At 41.4% G+C, this 19,929-nt stretch overlaps 1 protein-coding gene across 3 annotated transcripts in view; it reads right to left on the reverse strand.

The window, feature by feature from the left end:
• Window positions 1-19,929, reverse strand: part of LOC115156222 (cell division cycle protein 16 homolog) — a 46,353-nt gene that overhangs the window by 1,585 nt on the left and 24,839 nt on the right. For all 3 annotated transcript variants that reach the window (XM_029703644.1, XM_029703646.1, XM_029703645.1), the window contains exons 7-17: window positions 19,347-19,441; window positions 18,096-18,229; window positions 16,873-16,952; window positions 16,695-16,744; window positions 16,274-16,347; window positions 13,432-13,557; window positions 12,752-12,904; window positions 10,076-10,139; window positions 7,673-7,734; window positions 6,496-6,631; window positions 6,239-6,347 (exon numbers count right to left, since the gene is read on the reverse strand). In XM_029703644.1, coding sequence (XP_029559504.1) covers window positions 6,239-6,347; window positions 6,496-6,631; window positions 7,673-7,734; window positions 10,076-10,139; window positions 12,752-12,904; window positions 13,432-13,557; window positions 16,274-16,347; window positions 16,695-16,744; window positions 16,873-16,952; window positions 18,096-18,229; window positions 19,347-19,441 — 1,083 coding nt within the window. The remainder of the gene's footprint in view (window positions 1-6,238; window positions 6,348-6,495; window positions 6,632-7,672; window positions 7,735-10,075; window positions 10,140-12,751; window positions 12,905-13,431; window positions 13,558-16,273; window positions 16,348-16,694; window positions 16,745-16,872; window positions 16,953-18,095; window positions 18,230-19,346; window positions 19,442-19,929) is intronic.

Below are 19,929 nucleotides of genomic sequence, written 5' to 3' on the forward strand. Positions count from 1 at the left end.
GGGGCATTGTCATGCTGAAACAGGAAAGGGCCTTCCCCAAACTGTTGGCACATAGTTGGAAGCACAGAATGTCATTGTATGCTGTAGCGTTAAGATTTCCCTTCACTGGAACTAAGGGGCCTAGCCCAAACCATGAAAAACTGCCCCAAATCATTATTCCTCCCCCACAAAACTATACAGTTGACACTATGCAATGGGGCATCCATCAAACCCAGATTCACCCATTGGACTGCAAGATGGTGAAGCATGATTTATCACTCCAGACAACGCGTTTCCACTGCTCCAGAGTCCAATGGCGGCGAGCTTTACGCCACTCCAGCCGATGCTTGGAATTGCGCATAGTTATGTTATACTCGTGTGCTGCTGCTCAGCCATGCAAACCCATTTCATAAAGCTCCCAACGAACAGTTATTGTGCTGACATTGCTTCCAGAGGCAGTTTGGAATTCAGTAGCGAGTATTGCAACCGAGGACAGACAACTTTTTTATTTTACACGTGAGCTGTGTGGCCTACCACTTCGCGGCTGAGCCGTTGTTGCTCCTAGATGATTCCACATCACAATAACAGCACTTACAGTTGACCGGGGCAGCTCTAGCAAGGCAGAAATTTGACAAACTGAGTTGGCATCCTATGACGGTAACGCATTGAAAGTCAATGAGCTCCATCCTACCGACAATGTTTGTCTATAGAGATATCATGGCTGTGTGCTTGATTTTATACACCTGTCAGCAACGGGTGTGGCTGAAATAGCCAAATCCAAAATTTGAAGGGGTGTCCATACTCTCATATATATATAAAATGTAAATGTTAAAGTTGTATTCTTCTAGCTCCACCTTTTCCAGCACCTTCATGGATGTCAGCCATACAGAGCTGTTACCAATGACTGTATCCAAACTCAGCAAAAAAATGAAACGTCCCTTTTTCAGGACCCGGTCTTTCAAAGATAATTTGTAAAAATCCAAATAACTTCACAGATCTTTATTGTAAAGGGTTTAAACTAAAGGTCGACCGATTATTCGGAATGGCCAATTAATTAGGTCCGATTTCAAGTTTTCATAACAAATTGGTGATCGGCATTTTTGGACACCGATCATGGCCGATTACATTGCACTCCACGAGGAGATTGCGTGGCAGGCTGACTACCTGTTATGCGAATGCAGCAAGGAGCCAAGGTAAGGTGCTAGCTAGCACTAAACTTATCTTATAAAAAAAACAATCGTAACATAATCACTAGTTAAACTACTAATATCATCAACCATGTGTAGTTATCTAGCTTGTCCTGCATTGCATATAAATCGATGCGGTGCCTGTTAATTTATCATTGAATCATAGCCGACTTCGCCAAACAGGTGATTAAACAAGCACTTTCGCGAAAAAAAGCGCCTTTCTTAAAATCAATACACAAGCATATATTTTTAAACCTGCATATTTAGTTAATATTGCCTGCTAACATTAATTTATTTTAACTAGGGAAATTGTGTCACTTCTCTTGCGTTCATTGTACGCAGTCAGGGTATATGCAACAGTTTGGGCCGCCTGGCTCGCTGCGAACTAATTTGCCAGAGTTTTACGTAATTTTGATATAACATTTAAGGTTGCGCAATGTAACAGGAATATTTAGACTTATGGATGCCACCCGTTAGATAAAATACGGAACGGTTCCGTATTTCACTGAAGGAACAAACGTTATATTTTCGAAATGGTAGTTCATTAATATGGAGAAATCCGGAAACTCAGGCTCGTATTTCTGTGTTATTATGTTATAATTAAGTCTGATTTGATAGAGCAGTCTGACTAAGCGGTGGTAGGCAGCAGCAGGCTCGTAAGCATTCATTCAAAGAGCACTTTCCTGCGTTTGCCAGCAGCTCTTCGCAATGCTTGAAGCACAGCGCTTTTTGACTTCAAGCCTATCAACAACCGAGACTAGGCTGATGTAACCGATGTGAAATGGCTAGCTAGTTAGCGGGGTGCGCGCTAATAGCGTTTCAAACGTCACTCGCTCTGAGACTTGGAGTAGTTGTTCCCCTTGCTCTGCATGGGTAACGATGCTTCGAGGGTGGCTGTTTTCGATGTGTTCCTGGTTCGAGCCCAGGTAGGGGCGAGGAGAGGGAAGGAAGCTATACTGTTACACTGGCTATAATATAGTGCCTATAAGAACATCCAATAGTCAAAGGTATATGAAATACAAATGGTATAGAGAGAAATAGTCCCATAAATTCCTATAATAACCTCAACCTAAAACTTCTTACCTGGGAATATTGAAGATTCATGTTAAAAGGAACCACCAGCTTTCATATGTTCAGAGCAAGGAACTTAAACGTTAGCTTTTTTACATGGCACATATTGCACTTTTACCTTCTTCTCCAACACGTTGTTTTTGCATTATTTAAACCAATTGAACATGTTTCATTATTTATTTGAGGCCAAATTGATTTGATTGATGTATTATATTAAGTTAAAATAAAAGTGTTCATTCAGTATTGTTGTAATTGTCATTATTACAAATAAATAAAAATAAAAAAGAATATATATTTTTTATTTTATAAATCGGCATCGGCATTTTTTGGTCCTCCAATAAATCCGTAACGGCATTGAAAAATCATAAATCGGTCGACCTCTAGTTTAAACACTGTTTCCCATGCTTGTTCAAATGAACCATAAACAATTAACGAACATGCACCTGTGGAACGGTCGTTAAGACACTAACAGCTTACAGAGGTCACAGTTATGAAAACTTAGGACACTAGAGACCTTTCTACTGACTCGGAAAAACACCAAAAGAAAGATGCCCAGGGTCCCTGCTCATCTTCGTGAACATGCCTTAGGCATGCTGCAAGGAGGCATGAGGACTGCAGATGTGGCCAGGGCAATAAATTGCAATGTCCGTACTGTGAGATGCCTAAGACAGCGCTACAGGGAGACAGGACAGACAGCCGATCGTCCTCGCAGTGGCAGACCATGTGTAACAACACCTGCACAGAATCGGTGCAGGACAGGTACAGGATGGCAACAACAACTCCCTGAGTTACATCAGGAACGCACAATCCCTCCATCAGTGCTCAGGCTGTCCGCAATAGGCTGAGAGAGGCTGGACTGCAGGCTTGTAGGCCTGTTGTAAGGCAGGTCCTCACCAGTCATCACCGGCAACAACGTCACCTATAGGCACAAACCCACCATCACTGGACCAGACAAGACTGGCAAAAAGTGCTCTTCACTGGTGAGTAGAGGGGTGATGGTCGGATATGCGTTTATCGTCGAAGGAATGAGCGTTACGCCGAGGCCTGTACTCTGGAGCGGGGTCGATTTGGAGGTGGAGGGTCCGTCATGGTCTGGGGCGGTGTGTCACAGCATCATCGGACTGAGCTCGTCATTGCAGGCAATCTCAATGCTGTGCGTTACAGGGAAGACATCCTCCTCCCTCATGTGGTACCCTTCCTGCAGGCTCATCCTGACATGACCCTCCAGCATGACAATGCCACCAGCCATATTGCTCATTCTGTGTGTGACTTCCTGCAAGACAGGAATGTCTGTTCTGCCATGGCCAGCGAAGAGCCCGGATCTCAATCCCATTGAGCACGTCTGGGACCTGTTGGATCGGAGGGTGAGGGCTAGGGCCATTCCCCCCAGAAATGTCTGGGAACTTGCAGGTGCCTTGGTGGAAGAGTGGGATAACATCTCACAGCAAGAACTGGCAAATCTGGTGCAGTCTGAGGAGGAGATGCACTGCAGTACTTAATGCAGCTGGTGGCCACACCAGATACTGACTTACTTTTGATTTTGACCCCCCCTTTGTTCAGGGACACATTATTCCATTTGTTAGTCACATGTCTGTGGAACTTGTTCAGTTTATGTCTCAGTTGTTGAATCTTATGTTCATACAAATAATTACACGTTAAGTTTGCTGAAAATAAACGCAGTTGACAGTGAGAGGACGTTTCTTTTTCTGAGTTTATAATAACCATGATATCAAAGTAAACTTGGAGTCACGTGATGATATGATGCATTCCTCCCACTACGACTCAGGAAAGCATGCAGTTTATTTGGCTACAGATTAAATTAGTTATGAACTTACATTTACATTTTAGTCATTTAGCAGACGTTCTTATCCAGAGCGACTTACAGTAGTGAATAAATACATTATATACTTTTTTTCCCTCTTTTTTTTTTTTCGCACCGGTCCCCCGTGGGAATCGAACCCACAACCCTGGCATTGCAAACACCATGCTCTACCAACTGAGCCACACGGGACCACAACTTCAGGGTGGCGAAAGTGCATGGTGAGGACGTTGATGCTCCTTTTCAATAAATATCGAGGTTCTTCTTCTGGTGACATTATGATCGATGCTCGGCTGCCGTTTGGCAAAAATAATCTCTTTTGTTCATAGTAATCTCATCATGTAGGCTATACCCGCGCTGTTGTCTAGATCCCACGTGCCAATACCATTGGGCACATTCGCTATATAACCTCTACGGGCTAGGGGGCAGCATTGAGAATTTTGGAAAAAATATGTGCCCATTTTTAACTGCCTCCTACACCTACCCAGTAACTAGAATATGCATATACTTATTATATATGGATAGAAAACACCCTAAAGTTTCTAAAACTGTTTGAATGGTGTCTGAGTATAACAGAACTCATTTGGCAGGCAAAACCCTGAGACAGATTCTGACAGGAAGTGGATACCTGATGTGTTGAATTGACTTTGAGCCTATGCCATTGAAAAACAAAGGGGCTGAGGAATATTTTGGCACTTCCTATTGCTTCCACAAGATGTCACCAGCCTTTACAAAGTGTTTTGAGTCTTCTACAGTGAGATCTGACCGAATAAGAGCCATGGAACGTGATGGCCCATTAGACACCTGGCGTGCGAGTTGATGGTGGGTACTCTCATTCCGAAACGTTTTAAAAGAGAACCCAATGGTCCGCCTTGAATTTTATTCATGTTCTGGTTAAAAAAGGCCCTAATGATTTATGCGATACAACGTTTGACATGTTTGAACGAACGTAAATATATTTTTTCCGTTCGTGAAGTGAAGTCCGGCTGGCTTAGATCATGTGCTAACAACACAGAGGTTTTGGGACATAAATGATGAGCTTTTTTTGAACAAAACTACATTCGTTATGGACCTGGGATTCTTTGGAAGTGACATCTGATGAAGAGAATCAAAGGTAATGGATTATTTACATAGTATTTTCGATTTTAGATCTCTCCAACATGGCGGTTAGTCTGTATCGCAATGCGTATTTTTCTGGGCGCAGTGCTCAGATTATTGCAAAGTGTGATTTCCCAGTAAGGTTAATTTTAAATCTGGCAAGTCCATTGCGTTCAAGAGATGTAAATCTATAATTCTTTGAATGACAATATAATATTTTACCAATGTTTTCTAATATTAATTAATTATTTTGTTGTGATGACTTGACTGGAGGGAAACGATTTCCTGAACATCAACGCCATAGTAAAACACTGTTTTTAGATATAAATATGAACTTGATAGAACTAAAAATGCATGCATTGTCTAACATAATGTCCTAGGAGTGTCATCTGATGGAGATTGTAAAAGGTTAGTGCATAATTTTAGCTGATTTTATGGTTTTGGTGACGCCTGTCTTTGAATCGACAATACATTACACACAGCTGTTGTCAATGTACTCTCCTAACATAACCTAACTTTATGCTTTCGCCGTAAAACCTTTTTGAAATCGGAAAACGTGGTTAGATTAAGGAGATGTTTATCTTTCAAAGGGTGCCAGATAGTTGTATGTTTGAAAAACTTGAATTTTGACATTTATTTGGTTTCAAATTTGCCGCTCTTGAAATGCACCTGCTGTTGATAGGGTGCGCCACAGGTGGCACGCTAACGTCCCACACAGCCCAAAGAAGATAACGCAACATCTAATTTTATGTGCACTACATCACGCACAGCCTTTTATGAAAACATCTATGGTTTGAAAAAGGCATGTAGATTTTACAATATTCACATGAAAATCTGTTCGCCAACTGGATATTAAACCAGCTATAGTGTGGAAATATCACATTTTTAGCTGCACTGCCCCTTTAACACATGTAATTCACTAGCAAGGCACACGCTAGCAACTAGACTAGGAAAAAGCAAAACAGAAAACTTAAATCAACAGTTGCCTTGTATCAAGTCTGATGTTCATTGTTAAAAATATAACAAACACTTTTTAAAAATTTTTTGTATATGTGTTCTAACATGGGTTGCAAAGTAGTTTTACCCATGTAGGAAGTTTGACCTATGTAGGCATCCGTGTCTCCAATGTACATCTCAATGCAGTGGCCGAGCATAGTCACAGAAAACGTGTCATCTCTTTTAAGACCGAGTGCCTGTCAGAAAGAAGCAAAACTCAATTGTAATAACATACATTTTTTTTGTATAGCAATATTTATTTAACATATCACATGACCATGTCAATAGATCCATGTCAATGGATTTAATATTTACATAAAGGGACAAAAACTGAATAACCAGTACCGTGTGAAAGTAGTCGATGGCGCTCTCGAAGTCTCCCATGAGGCTGTGCACATATCCAATGACCGAGTAGGTTGAGGCGTGCTGAGGGATGAGAACCAGGGCCTGGCGGTGGTACTCCAACGCCTGGTCATACTTCCTATTGGAGGACAGAACAAAACAACCAATCAGACAGTTCTCCCAGAGCCAAACGAGAGCTCTGCCTGGTCTGGGTGTGTTCCACAGGATGTAGGTGGCACCTTAATTCAGGAGGATGGGCTCCTGGTAATGGCTGGAGGAGAATAGGTGGAACCATGCGTTTGATAGCGTTCCAGACATTATTATGAGCCATTCCTCCCCTCAGCAGCCCCCTGTGGTGTGTTCAGAGATCCAAAATAAGATGTAACCACATCGTCCTCTCAGACCTGTGTCCAAATTCACCACATATGAAAACACCCCATCATGTTTTGTACAAATCAAATACTGAACCATGTGTATATGTCATTCGCAGGGGTTTGACTTAAACTGATTCAATCAATTGGTCAGTACACACTGCAGTTCGGTTAAGAAGCCTTTATTAAAATAAAAACAAAACATTAACTGCAAGGTGCAGATTACCAAAGATAGCCCTTTAGATAAAAAGCACCCAAACCTTTTTAAAACCTCCACTTGTACCGCAAAGCCTCTCTAGATCTGCTGAGTGGCTCCGACGCATTATTCATGAACAGATCTGTGCATGAATACTCAATTAGAGACCTACTTATATAGAAGGACTGAGGAGAACAAGTATGTCTCTCTGAAAATAGTCAGAGGAGAGAGAGAGGTCCTATCATCACTTCAGGCTCTCCACCTGAAATACCACTTAGGTTAATTTTGGATCCCTGTCCTTTAACGTGGTACCTGGAAGACAATAGATAAATGCCTGCCTACCCTTCCCATATGTGTGATGAGAACAAGGAAATTACAATAATGGCATCATAGGAGAGATACAGAAACAGAGATATGCCAGTCAGAACTTCCATTCTGTTCAGTTCCATCCCCTCAAAAGGTGTATGGCACAAAGCCAGCTATAAATATTCTGGATTAGATAAAGCTAGAGCCACATTTCAGCTCAGGCTTCATCCATATCACAAAGGTGGATATCTAACCAACACCTTCCACATGTTGCACATGGATAACCCAGGAGGATCTTCATACTCACTTCAGTTTTCGACAAACGTGACCCAGGTTGTTCAGGAGAGGCTCCCACTTGTCCACGGTCACCTGATAAATAAAAAAGCTTAAATCATGGCAAAAAAAATGAATCTTACAACTCAACAATACTGGCTGCCAATTCTTAACCCTCATACTATCGACTGGTAACCCAAAGGTGGTTTATCGAATTCTTAAAATTGACCAAGTTATTAACAAATCTAAATAAATATGTTTCTGTATCAATATGGACTTTTTAAATATTCAAGACCTTTGGGGTCATTTTGACCCGAGTCCAACCCCCAAAATAAATAAATAGGACTGTAGTAATTTCACCGATATTATTTGAATCTAGGTTTCTCTGGAGACATAAGATATCACACCATGTGTGTATCATCTAAGAAGGCAGGTCATTCTAGGGCAAATCTAAAAACACATCTTTATTTGAATCCAGGATTCTCTGGAGGCCTAATAAGTTATCCATACCACCAGAGGGTGAAGGGGGACCTGTATAAGTGATTTTGACTAGATAGACAGAACACCTGCAGAGATGATGCACCTTATGTAGCCTAGTGGTTAGTGTTGGAATAGTAACCAAAAGGTTGCAAGAGCGAATCCCCGAGCTGACAAGGTAAAAATCTGTCGTTCTGCCCCTAAAGGTAGTTAACCCACTGTTCCTTGGCCGTCATTGAAAATAAGAATTTGTTCTTAACTGATGTGCCTAGTTAAATATATATATTTTTTAAATTAATAAAATGTACGCCTATGGTTATAAGTATAACCGTGAACAAAATAAAATTTTACCTTGACATATTAAAGATCATAAGTGTCAGTACTAAGAATACTTGGTAGAACTAATACAGAAACCAGCTACCCTCTATATGAACACAGTGCTCTAGACATGTGTATTCTCAACAAAAAAAAAGGTATTTTACAGGAAATTTTATAAATACCAGAATTCCTATAATATCCTCCGTGTGAGACTTGTTATGGTATTTGGGTTACTGTACATTAGGTTTGAAGTGACTGAAGAGTTTGGCATGCTTTTTGAAGCATCCTACAGTAGGCCCTACCACTTCCAATGTTTAACTAGCAGAGATGCCAACACTGCTCGTAGGGTAAGTACATTTTTTTAAAACATGTTTTACTTTAACCTTTATTTAACTAGGCAAGTCAGTTAAGAATAAATTCTTATTTACAATGACGGCCTACCAATGCCAAACCCTCCCCTAACCCAGACGACGCTGGGCCAATTGTGCGCCGCCCTATGGGATTCCCGATCATGGCCGGTTGTGATACAGCCCGGGATCAAACCAGGGTCTGTAGTGATGCCTCTAGCACTGAGATGCAGTGCCTTGGAGCGCTGCGCCACTCGAGAGCCACTTGTACTTGCCAACCTTCCTTGCCCATTATAATTGACCCCTAACCTTTGCTCTCATCTCTCCTGTCCAGGTGCCATCTCCCTCTGTTGTACGGCCTTACTAACAACTCTAAACTGGCCGAGCACTTCTTCAGCCAGGCCTTGAGCATCGCACCAGAAGACCCCTGTGTCATGCATGAGGTGGCCGTGGTGGCCTTCCAGAACGGCGAGTGAGTAACACGCATAATATTATTTTTGCATGGTCTCTATTCACACTGACACGCCAACACAAACACTCACTCCATCATTTGCTCACACACGCATACCCACTCACATTCAATCAGCATATACACTGCTGCTACTCTGTTTATCATATATCCTGATGCCTAGTCACCTTATGCTTATACATATCTGCCTCTCACTGCAATATCCCTGCACATTCTAAATATGGTACTGGAACTGACTGACCGTGTGTGTCATTTAGCAGACACTCTTATCCAGAGCAACTTACAGTAGTGAATGCATACATTTCATACATTTTTTTCCTCCGCACTGGTCCCCCATGGGAATCGAACCCACAACCCTGGTGTTGCAAACACCATGCTCTACCAACTGAGCCACACGGCTCAGTTGTGTGTGGGTGGTAAGCTTGCTTTCTCGTGTTAATTTTATTTCTAGTGTGTTTTTGTTGTTTTTAGTATTACATTGTTATTGGGCATTTCACCATACTTGTACACGGGACATTAAAACTTAATGGGGAAAATGTATATTTTTGTTTTACAGAATATGCAAATTAACTGTAATTGTGCTAAAAGTCTTTTGGTAATTCTGATTCTCCAGATAACATTACTACATGTCTTATACTGTTTTAATAAGAATTAAGTTAACATTTTTCTATGATTGTTGCTTTTTCCCCAATAGTTTCTTCTTGGGGTCAAAGTGAACCCAGTTGGTAATCCATGCATGGAAAATATGTTGGTCGTATGATTAAGAAGTCCCAAAACTTAAAGATTCGAGCATGATACGTGGCACTCGATTGAAATGACCAGCTACCTCGTTCCCAATGGCTTTGATCTTGTCCATGGCATCCAGGAACAACTTCTCGGCTGTTTTCCAGCTGAAAAGGGAAGAATCGAAGACATTTCAGCAAAATCCACACATGAATACATTTTTTTTTTTAAAAGGCAATAGTACCTTTCACACATCATCGTGTCAGCCTGAACAGTACTGTGCAAGCTCAGATTGTCTTTTCAAATGGTCCTTTCCGGCACAGTTCCAGCAACTATGGTTGACGCATTGCCAGGTACAGCTGTTGGATAATCTTTTCCCGACTAAATAGACAGAACCCACATTTCTAGTCACAACCTAATCTTTGTTAACCCAGAAGTAAAATCTTACGTAATTTGGTCAGCTGCATCTGTAAGAGTTAGAAGTTCAGATTTCCGGCAAAGATGTCACAACCCTCACAAAAGGAAAAGTACTCTGCCAAATGTGTGCACGTGGAGGTATTCTAGTGCTATACATCATATTCGGGTGCGCGTGTGTGCGTACGTTTTCTCAGTGTGCGAGTAGAAATACACATTATCCCAGTATGTGTTAGGGCCAGGAAGATATCAGTATAGCGATACTCGTTAGTATCGTGGCAAGGAAAAACAAGAAGCAAATTCTACTTCAGGAAAACAGCACAATGTTAAATACAGCAGGTTTTTAAAGGACTAAAGACATTGGTCTGCTTTGTGTTTTAATATTGCAATACTGGTATCATCTTAAGTTATAATGTCCCATGTACAAGTATGGTGAAATGCCCAATAACAATGTAATTCTAAAAACAACAAAAACACACAAGAAAGCAAGCATCACACAGTCAGTCAGTTCCAGTACCATATTTACAATGTAAAGGGATATTGGAGTGATAGTGGTAGATATGTATAAGCATAAGGTGACTAGGCATCAGGATATACAGTTGAAGTTGGAAGTTCATACACCTTAGACAAATACATTTAAACTCAGTTTCACAATTCCTGACATTTAATCCTAGTAAAAATTCTGTCTTAGGTCAGTTAGGATCACCACTATTTTAATAATGTGAAATGTCAGAAAAATAGTAGAGAGAATGATTTATTTCAGCTTTTATTTCTTTCACCACATTCCCAGTGGGTCAGAAGTTTACATACACTCAATTAGTATTAGGTAGCATTGCCTTTAAATGGTTTAACTTGGGTCAAACGTTTCAGGTAGCCTTCCACAAGCTTCCCACAATAAGTTGGGTGAATTTTGTCCCATTCCTCCTGACAGAGCTGGTGTAACTGAGTCAGGTTTGTAGGCCTCCTTGCTCGCACACGCCTTTTCAGTTCTGGCCACAATTTTGTTAGGTCAGGGCTTTGTGATGGCCACTCCAATACCTTGACTTTGTTGTCCTTAAGCCATTTTGCCACAACTTTGGAAGTATGCTTGGGGTTATTGTCCATTTGGAAGACCCATTTGCGACCAAGCTTTAACTTCCTGACTGATGTCTTGAGATGTTGCTTCAATAACTCCTCATGATGCCATCTATTTTGTGAAGTGCACCAGTCCCTCCTGCAGCAAAGCACCCCCACAACATGATGCTGCCACTTCCGTGCTTCACGGTTGGGATCGTGTTCTTTGGCTTGCAAGCCTCCCCCTTTTTCCTCCAAACATTGTGGCCAAACAGTTCCATTTTTGTTTCATCAGACCAGAGGATATTTCTCCAAAAAGTACAATCTTTGTCCCCATATGCAGTTGCAAACCGTAGTCTGGCTTTTTTCTGACGGTTTTGGAGCAGTGGCTTCTTCCATGCTGAGCAGCCTTTCAGGTTATGTCGATATAGGGCTTGTTTTACTGTGGATATAGATACTTTTGTACTTGTTTCCTCCAGCATCTTCACAGGGTCCTTTGCTGTTGTTCTGGGATTGATTTGAACTTTTCGCACAAAAGTACGTTCATCTCCAGGAGACAGAACGCATTTCCTTCCTGAGCGGTATGACGGCTGCGTGGTGCCATGTTTATACATGCGTACTATTGTTTGTACAGATGAAAGTGGTACCTTCAGGCGTTTGGAAATTGCGCCCAAGGACGAACCAGACTTGTGGAGCGCTACCACTTTTTTTATGAGGTCTTGGCTGATTTCTTTTGATTTTCCCATGCTGTCAAGCAATGAGGCACTGAGTTTGAAGGTAGGCCTTGAAATACATCCACAGGTACACCTCCAATTGACTCAAATTATGTCAATTAGCCTATCAGAAGCTTCTAAAGCCATGACATCATTTTCTGGAATTTTCCAAGCTGTTTTAAGGCACAGTCAACTTAGTGTATGTAAACTTCTGACCCACTGGAATTGTGATACAGTGAATTATAAGTGAAATAATCTGTCTGTAAACAATTGTTGGAAAATTTACTTGTCATGCACAAAGTAGATGTCCTAACCAACTTGCCAAAACTAGTTTGTTAACAAGAAATTTGTGGAGCGGTTGAAAAACAAGTTTTAATGACTCCAACCTAAGTGTACGTAAACTTCCGACTTCAACTGTATGATAAACAGAGTAGCAGCAGCGTATATGCTGATTGGATGTGAGTGGGTATGCGTGTGTGTAGAGTCAGTATAATGTATATGCATATTATGAGTGTGAGCAAATGATGGAGTGAGTGTTAGTGTTGGCGTGTCGTTGTGCATACAGACCATGCAAAAATAATATTATGCGTGTTACTCACTCTCCGTTCTGGAAGGCCACCACGGCCACCTCATGCATGACAAAGGGGTCTTCTGGTGCGATGCTCAAGGCCTGGCTGAAGAAGCGCTCGGCCAGTTTAGAGTTGTTAGTAAGGCCGTACTCCAGCCCTATGTACAACAGAGGGAGATGGCACCTGGGCAGGAGAGATGAGAGCAAAGGTTAGGGGTCAATTGTACTTGCCAACCTTCCTTGCCCATTCTAAGTTTTATGCTAATAAAGGTATTTTATTTTGTGGCTCCCGAGTGGCGCAGCGCTCCAAGACACTGCATCTGTGCTAGACACTGCATCTCAGTGCATCACTGGTTCGATCCCGGGCTGTATCACAACCAGCCATGATTGGGAGTCCCATAGGGTGGCGCACAATTTGCCCAGTGTCGTCTGGGTTAGGGGAGGGTTTGGCCGTGGTAGGCTGTCATTGTAAATATGAATTTGTTCTTAACGGACTTGCCTAGTTAAAAAAAATATATCTTATTTGCATCAGTTTATGACACTGCACATTTCTCACTGTTTTCAATGATCAAGGCAGCCCTGTGTTTAGCCATTTTAGCAATATGCCTTTGAACTCTTTGAACTTTTTCGCATACATCCTGTTCTGTGGATGTATCTGGGTGTCCATGTGCGTGTGTGGAAGGGGAGTCTGGGTTCAATAACAGTGCATACCCCTTCATCAGTTGAGCAGCGGTGAAGTAGGCAGCCATGGCCTGGTCGTGTTCACTCTCCACCGCAAACGAGTGACCGTAGGCGATCCATGCCGGACCGTACGTCCGCTCCAGAGTGGTCGCCTTGCTGCGGGAGACAGAATTAGGATGTTAGTGTAAATAAGAGATTCTACTCAGTCACGCAAAGAAAGCAGAGTAAATATTATTATTAATATGTAAGTAATACAGTACCAGTCAAAAGTTTACACCTACTCATGCCAGGGTTTTTCTTAATTTATGTTTTCTACATTGTAGAATAATAGTGATGACATTACAACTTTGGAATCATGTAGTAACCAAAAAAGTAACCACCCTTCGCCTTTATGACAGATTTGCACACTTGGCATTCTCTCAACCAGCTTAATAAGGTAGTCACCTGGAATGCATTCAAATAACAGGTGTGCCTTGTTAAAAGTTAATTTGTGGAATTTCGTTCCTTCTTAATAAGTTTGAGCCAATCAGTTGTGTTGTGACAAGGTAGAGGTGGTAGACAGAAGATGGTCTTTTACCAAATAGGACTAAGTCCATATGATGGCAAGAACAGCTCAAATAAGCAAAGAGAAACGACAGTCCATCATTACTTAACATTTTATTTTTTTATTTCACCTTTATTTAACCAGGTAGGCAAGTTGAGAACAAGTTCTCATTTACAATTGCGACCTGGCCAAGATAAAGCAAAGCAGTTCGACAACATACAAAAACAGAGTTACACATGGAGTAAAACAACATACAATCAATGATACAGTAGAAAAAAGACTACATACAATGTGAGCAAATGATGTGAGATAAGGGAGGTAAAGGCAAAAAAGGCCATGGTGGCAAAGTAAATAAAGTATAGCAAGTAAAACACTGGAATGGAATATTTGTAATTTGAAGAATGTTCAAAGTTAAAATATAAATAATATGGTGCAAAGGAGCAAAATAAATAAATACAGTAGGGGAAGAGGTAGTAGTTTGGGCTAAATTATAGATGGGATATGTACAGGTGCAGTGATCTGGGAGCTGCTCTGATAGCTGGTGCTTAAAGCTAGTGAGGGAGATAAGTGTTTCCAGTTTCAGAGATTTTTGTAGTTCGTTCCAGTCATTGGCAGCAGAGAACTGGAAGGAGAGACAACCAAAGGAGGAGTTGGCTTTAGGGGTGACCAGAGAGATATACCTGATAGAGCGCGTGCTACAGGTGGGTGCTGCTATGGTGACCAGTGAGCGGAGATAAGGGGGGACTTTACCTAGCAGGGTCTTGTAGATGACCTGGAGCCAATGTGTTTGGCGACGATTATGAAGCGAAGGCCAGCCAACGAGAGCGTACAGGTCGCAGTGGTGGGTAGTATATGGGGCTTTGGTGACAAAACGGATGGCACTGTGATAACAAGCTGGATGCAGTCTGAGTAGGGTACTGGAGGCTATTTTGTAAATTACATCGCCGAAGTCGAGGATTGGTAGGATGGTCAGTTTTACGAGGGTATGTTTGGCAGCATGAGTGAAGGATGCTTTGTTGCGAAATAGGAAGCCAATTCTAGATTTAACTTTGGATTGGAGATGATTGATGTGAGTCTGGAAGGAGAGTTTACAGTCTAACCAGACATCTAGGTATTTGTAGTTGTCCACAAATTCTAAGTCAGAACCGTCCAGAGAAGTGATGCTGGACAGGCGGGCAGGTGCAGGCAGCGATCGGTTGAAGAGCATGCATTTAGTTTTACTTGTATTTAGGAGCAGTTGGAGGCCACGGAAGGAGAGTTGTATGGCATTGAAGCTCGTCTGGAGGGTTGTTAACACAGTGTCCAAAGAAGGGCCAGAAGTATACAGAATGGTGTCATGAAGGTCAGTCAATACGGAACGTTTCAAGAACTCAAAGTTTCTTCAAGTGAAGTCACAAAAACCAAGCTCTATGATGGAACTGGCTCTCATGAGGACCGACACCGGAAATAAGACCCAGAGTTACCTCTGCTGCAGAGGGTAAGTTCATTAGAGTTTCCAGCCTCAGAAATTGCAGACCAAATAAATGCTTCACAGAGTTCAAGTAACAGACAACATCAACTGTTCAGAGACTGCATGAAATCAGGCCTTCATGGTCAAATTGCTGCAAAGAATCCCCTACTAAAGGACACCAATGAGAGGAAGAGACTTGCTTGGGCCAAGAAACACGAGCAATGGACATTAGACCAGTGGAAATCTGTCCTTTGAGTCCAAATTTGAGATTTTTGGTTCCAACAGCCGTGTCTTTGTGGGACGCAGAGTAGGTGAACAGATGATCCCTGCATGCGTGGTTCCCACCGTGAAGCATGGAGGAGGAGGTGTGATGGGGCTTTGCTGGTGACACTGTCTGATTTATTTAGAATTCAAAGCACACTTAAATCAGCATACGCCATCCCATCTGGGTTTGTGCTTAGTGGGACTATCATTTATTTTTCAACAGGACAATGACCCAACACACCTCCAGGCTGTGTAAGGGCTATTTGAGAATGCCACGAGTGTGCAAGGCTGTCATCAAGGCAAAGGGTGGCTACTTTGAAGAATCTCAAATATAAAATATGATTTGTTTAACACTTTTTTGGTTACTACATGATTCCATGTGTTATTTCATATTTTAATGTCTTCACTATTATTCTATAATGTAGAAAATAGTAAAAAAAGAAAAACCCTTGAATGAGTAGGTGTGTCCAAACTTTAGTCTGCAAAGTACTATATACAGTACCAATGTGTAGATTTGATTCAGCAGCAAGTGAATCAATCAAAATATTTGGAATATCAACAGCTGACTACAGAATATTGAATAGGCCTGGCAATAAGAACATGGTATCTGGTACCTGAGATATCTACGAGCGTGTTCATTTTTGTGACCGACCATTAGATAGTAGCATCCCACAGCAAACCAAGAGACCTGGATGAAAACAATGCTTACCATTTGGTTAGTGGTCAAATATTAAATGCATAAAGAAAAAAAAAACGTACTGTACCAATCAGAGCTTGGACATGTGCAATGTCAAGATGCAAGTATAGATGGGTATCACAGGAGGTTGGTGGCACCTTAATTGGGGAGGAGGGACTCGGGTAATGGCTGGTAGCAGGATGAGTGGAACGCTATCAAACACGTGGTTTCTAGGTGTTTGATGCCATTCCATTTGCTCCAGCCATTATTATGAGCAGTCTTCCCCTCAGCAGCCTCCTGTGGTGGGTATACTCACAGCAGAGGAAAGTAGTGGTATACAAAGCAGAGGTTATACTTACTGGGTTGTTGGGATACAAGTCCACAAGCTTGTGTGAAAGGTAAAACAGTTCTGTAGGGGAATAAAGAGCAGAGAATCATGGTACATTTATTTTTTTCACCAAACAATTTAGATGTACATTTATCTTTCATGAGTATGTATGAATAAACACACTTAAAGTAGAGCATCAAGCGTATTACCATTTGCTTTGCTGAGCTCCACCAGTGTTCCTATATGAACAGGTAAACAATTGGCATGGAATGGGTCTTTCACCATCACCCTTGAAGAAACAAAACATTCAGGTTATATGTTGACGGGGCCAAATTATAAGTATGCAACTTATACCCTTTTCACAGAACTGAGCTGAGAGAATAATATTCTAACAGACATGCACTGAGTGTACAAAACATTAAGAACTCCTGTTCTTTCCATGACAGATTGACCATGTGAAAGCTATGAGCCCTTATTTAGGTCACTTGTTCAATCCACTTCAATCAGTGTAGATGACGGGGAGGAGACAAGTTAAAGAAGGCTTTTTAAGCCTTGAGGAAATTGAGACATGGATTGTGAATGTGTGCATTTCAGAGGGTGAATGGGCAAGACAAAAGATTTAAGTGCCTTTGAACAGGGTATGGTATTAGTTGCCGGGGCACCGTTTGTGTCAAGAACTGCAACGCTGCTGGGTTTCACACACTAAACAGTTTCCCGTGTGTAACACCCAAAGGACATCCAGCCAATTTGACAACTGTGTTAAGCAATGGAGTCAACATAGGCCAGCATCACTGTGGAATGCTTTCGACACCCTGTAGAGTCCATGCCCGACGAATTGAGGCCGTTCTAAGGCAAAAGGGGGTGCAGCTTAATATTAGCAAGGTGTTCCTAATGTTTTGCACACTCAAGTGTATATCATAAGATATTATGTACAAAAAAGGTTTGACCGATTTAACACCTGCAGATTCGTCTGAAAATAACCCATACCAACAAACTGAAGTAGTTTTGTGCCAACAAAAATTAGTTAAATGTGTGTCCCCAAAAAATGTCATATCTCCTAAATATAGGACAGACATTTCAAAACCTTAAGATTTTTGGGGGGGTCATTTATGAATGTGTTATTCAATGCTTCCATGGGCTATAGTAGTTAGGCCAAATTCAATATTTTATCAAATAATATATATATTTTTTTTATACCTGAAGGGGTCTTAAAATTCTAAATCAAATAGCTAAATGATCCTTGGTATGACCATCTTAATACCATTCCATATGTTCACTTAGCTGTTGCGGGGGGGGGGGGTACTTAGACTGAGGTTATAATCAAAAAAAGGTTAGTTTTGCAAATTAACACCAGCAGACTGCCAATAAATCTCAAAGGAGCCAGTCTATTTATTTCTAATTAAGGTGGGCCAGCGATTAGTTATCAACTTACATAGACGTGAGTTTGTAGCACATTTTGAAGTCACAGTTGTAATAATGCCTCTCTGCGATGGAGACCACCACATCCAAGTTGTCCTGGAGACCGTTGACCATCTCTGGGACCACCATATCACTAGGTTTGTTATACTGAGGGAAGGAAAGAGGAATGGATGGAGGGACAAAAAGGGTGGGGGTGTGGAGAACATTTTTAGGGTTTTTCTGTCATGGTTACTGGTTGACTGACAGGGCAGCTGGACTACAGGGCAAAATCCAAAGTGATATGCGATGACCTACTGCGGCGGTTGTGAGATTTTTTCCACCGGTTATTGTCATGCAAAAGACTGTTCTTCTCACGGTAAATGACCGTTAACATAAGTAAGTTTTGCCTCTAGGCCTCCACGCATACCAAGTGGCTGATGCGTGCCTTTGGAATATCTACAAAAGTTTGCCTACTGTATGTTATCTGGCTATGCTCCATGCCATAGGCTTGTTAATTTGGCAGACAAGATATGCTTAGAAGTCCCATGCCATTATTTAATATTATATGATTTTATAGTAAGAACAATTATATTCAACTTACCTGAATGAAATAAAAAGGGTATTTTTCCCCCATTCTGGAGAGAGTACACATAAGTGGCTATGTTGAGCATAAAAGTGATCATTTGAAACAGGTCCTATATTTAGTTATTTGGCAACTTCAGTTGTGAATGATAAGAATGTCTTAGAAAATCAAAACATGGGCTGCATGATGCGACTATAGGCTATTGATGATTTAACAAATTGCAAAAAAAAGCTTGCTCCAGGCTGCACAGCTGTTCTATCATCAAGTGATCATATTTTCACTCAGACTATTCTTAATTAAATCTTGTCTTCACTAATATGTAAAATTAGAATGTCCCATTATCAAATGGGCAGGATAAAAAATAAAAAGTCATCTGTATGCAACTGAATAGTGAACGGAGGCGTGTGCTTTCCCGCCAGTCAAATCGGGGCCTGGGACAATCGGGGCCTGATGCTATAGTTAGTAAGTTGGGTACTGCCAAAACATGTCCGAGTGCATAAGAGGAGATTACTGTTACTCAATGGTCACGTGGAATTTTACTGCGGTCATGACTCATGACTGCTGGTGATGAGTCATGCAACAGCCCTATGATGACGTGGGTATTCAAGTACAGAAACAACCTTGACTGTGTAAAAACAGAAAAGTAACATAGGAATCTGAACAGAACTGATGTCCTGACATGGAGGATAACAGTGGACGTACCTTCTTCAATTTATTCTCAAACAGGAAGTGAAGTAATTCGTCTTCCTCCTCAGTGCACTGTTGGCTCAGAGGAAGTGAGTCCAGGAAGTCCTTTTCTATCACACACAAAAACGACCAGTCTTCAAATGAGGGGCTTGACAAAAAAAAAAATACAGTGCATTTGGAAAGTATTCAGACCCCTTGACATTTTGTTATGTTACAGCCTTATTCTAAAATTGACAAATCAGTTTTTTCCCCCCCTCAATCTACACACAACACCCAATAATGACAAAGCAAAAAGAGGTTTTTAGAAAAAAACTGAAATATCACATTTACATAATTATTCAGACCCTTTATTCAGCACCTTAAACAGCGATTACAGCCTCGAGTTTTCTTGTGTATGATGCTTGAAGCTTGGCACACCTGTATTTGGGGAGTTTCTCCCATTCTTCTCTGCAGATTTTGGGGCGGCAGGTGGTGTAAAACATTATTGGTTAGAGCGTTGGGGCAGTAACCGAAAGGTTGCTAGACCGAATCCAAGAGCTGACAAGGTAAAAATCTAGCATTCTGCCCCTGAACAATGCAGTTAATCCACTGGTCCTAG

Source organism: Salmo trutta, chromosome 20 (genome assembly GCF_901001165.1).
Source record: "Salmo trutta chromosome 20, fSalTru1.1, whole genome shotgun sequence".
Classification (NCBI taxonomy): Eukaryota; Metazoa; Chordata; class Actinopteri; order Salmoniformes; family Salmonidae; genus Salmo; species Salmo trutta.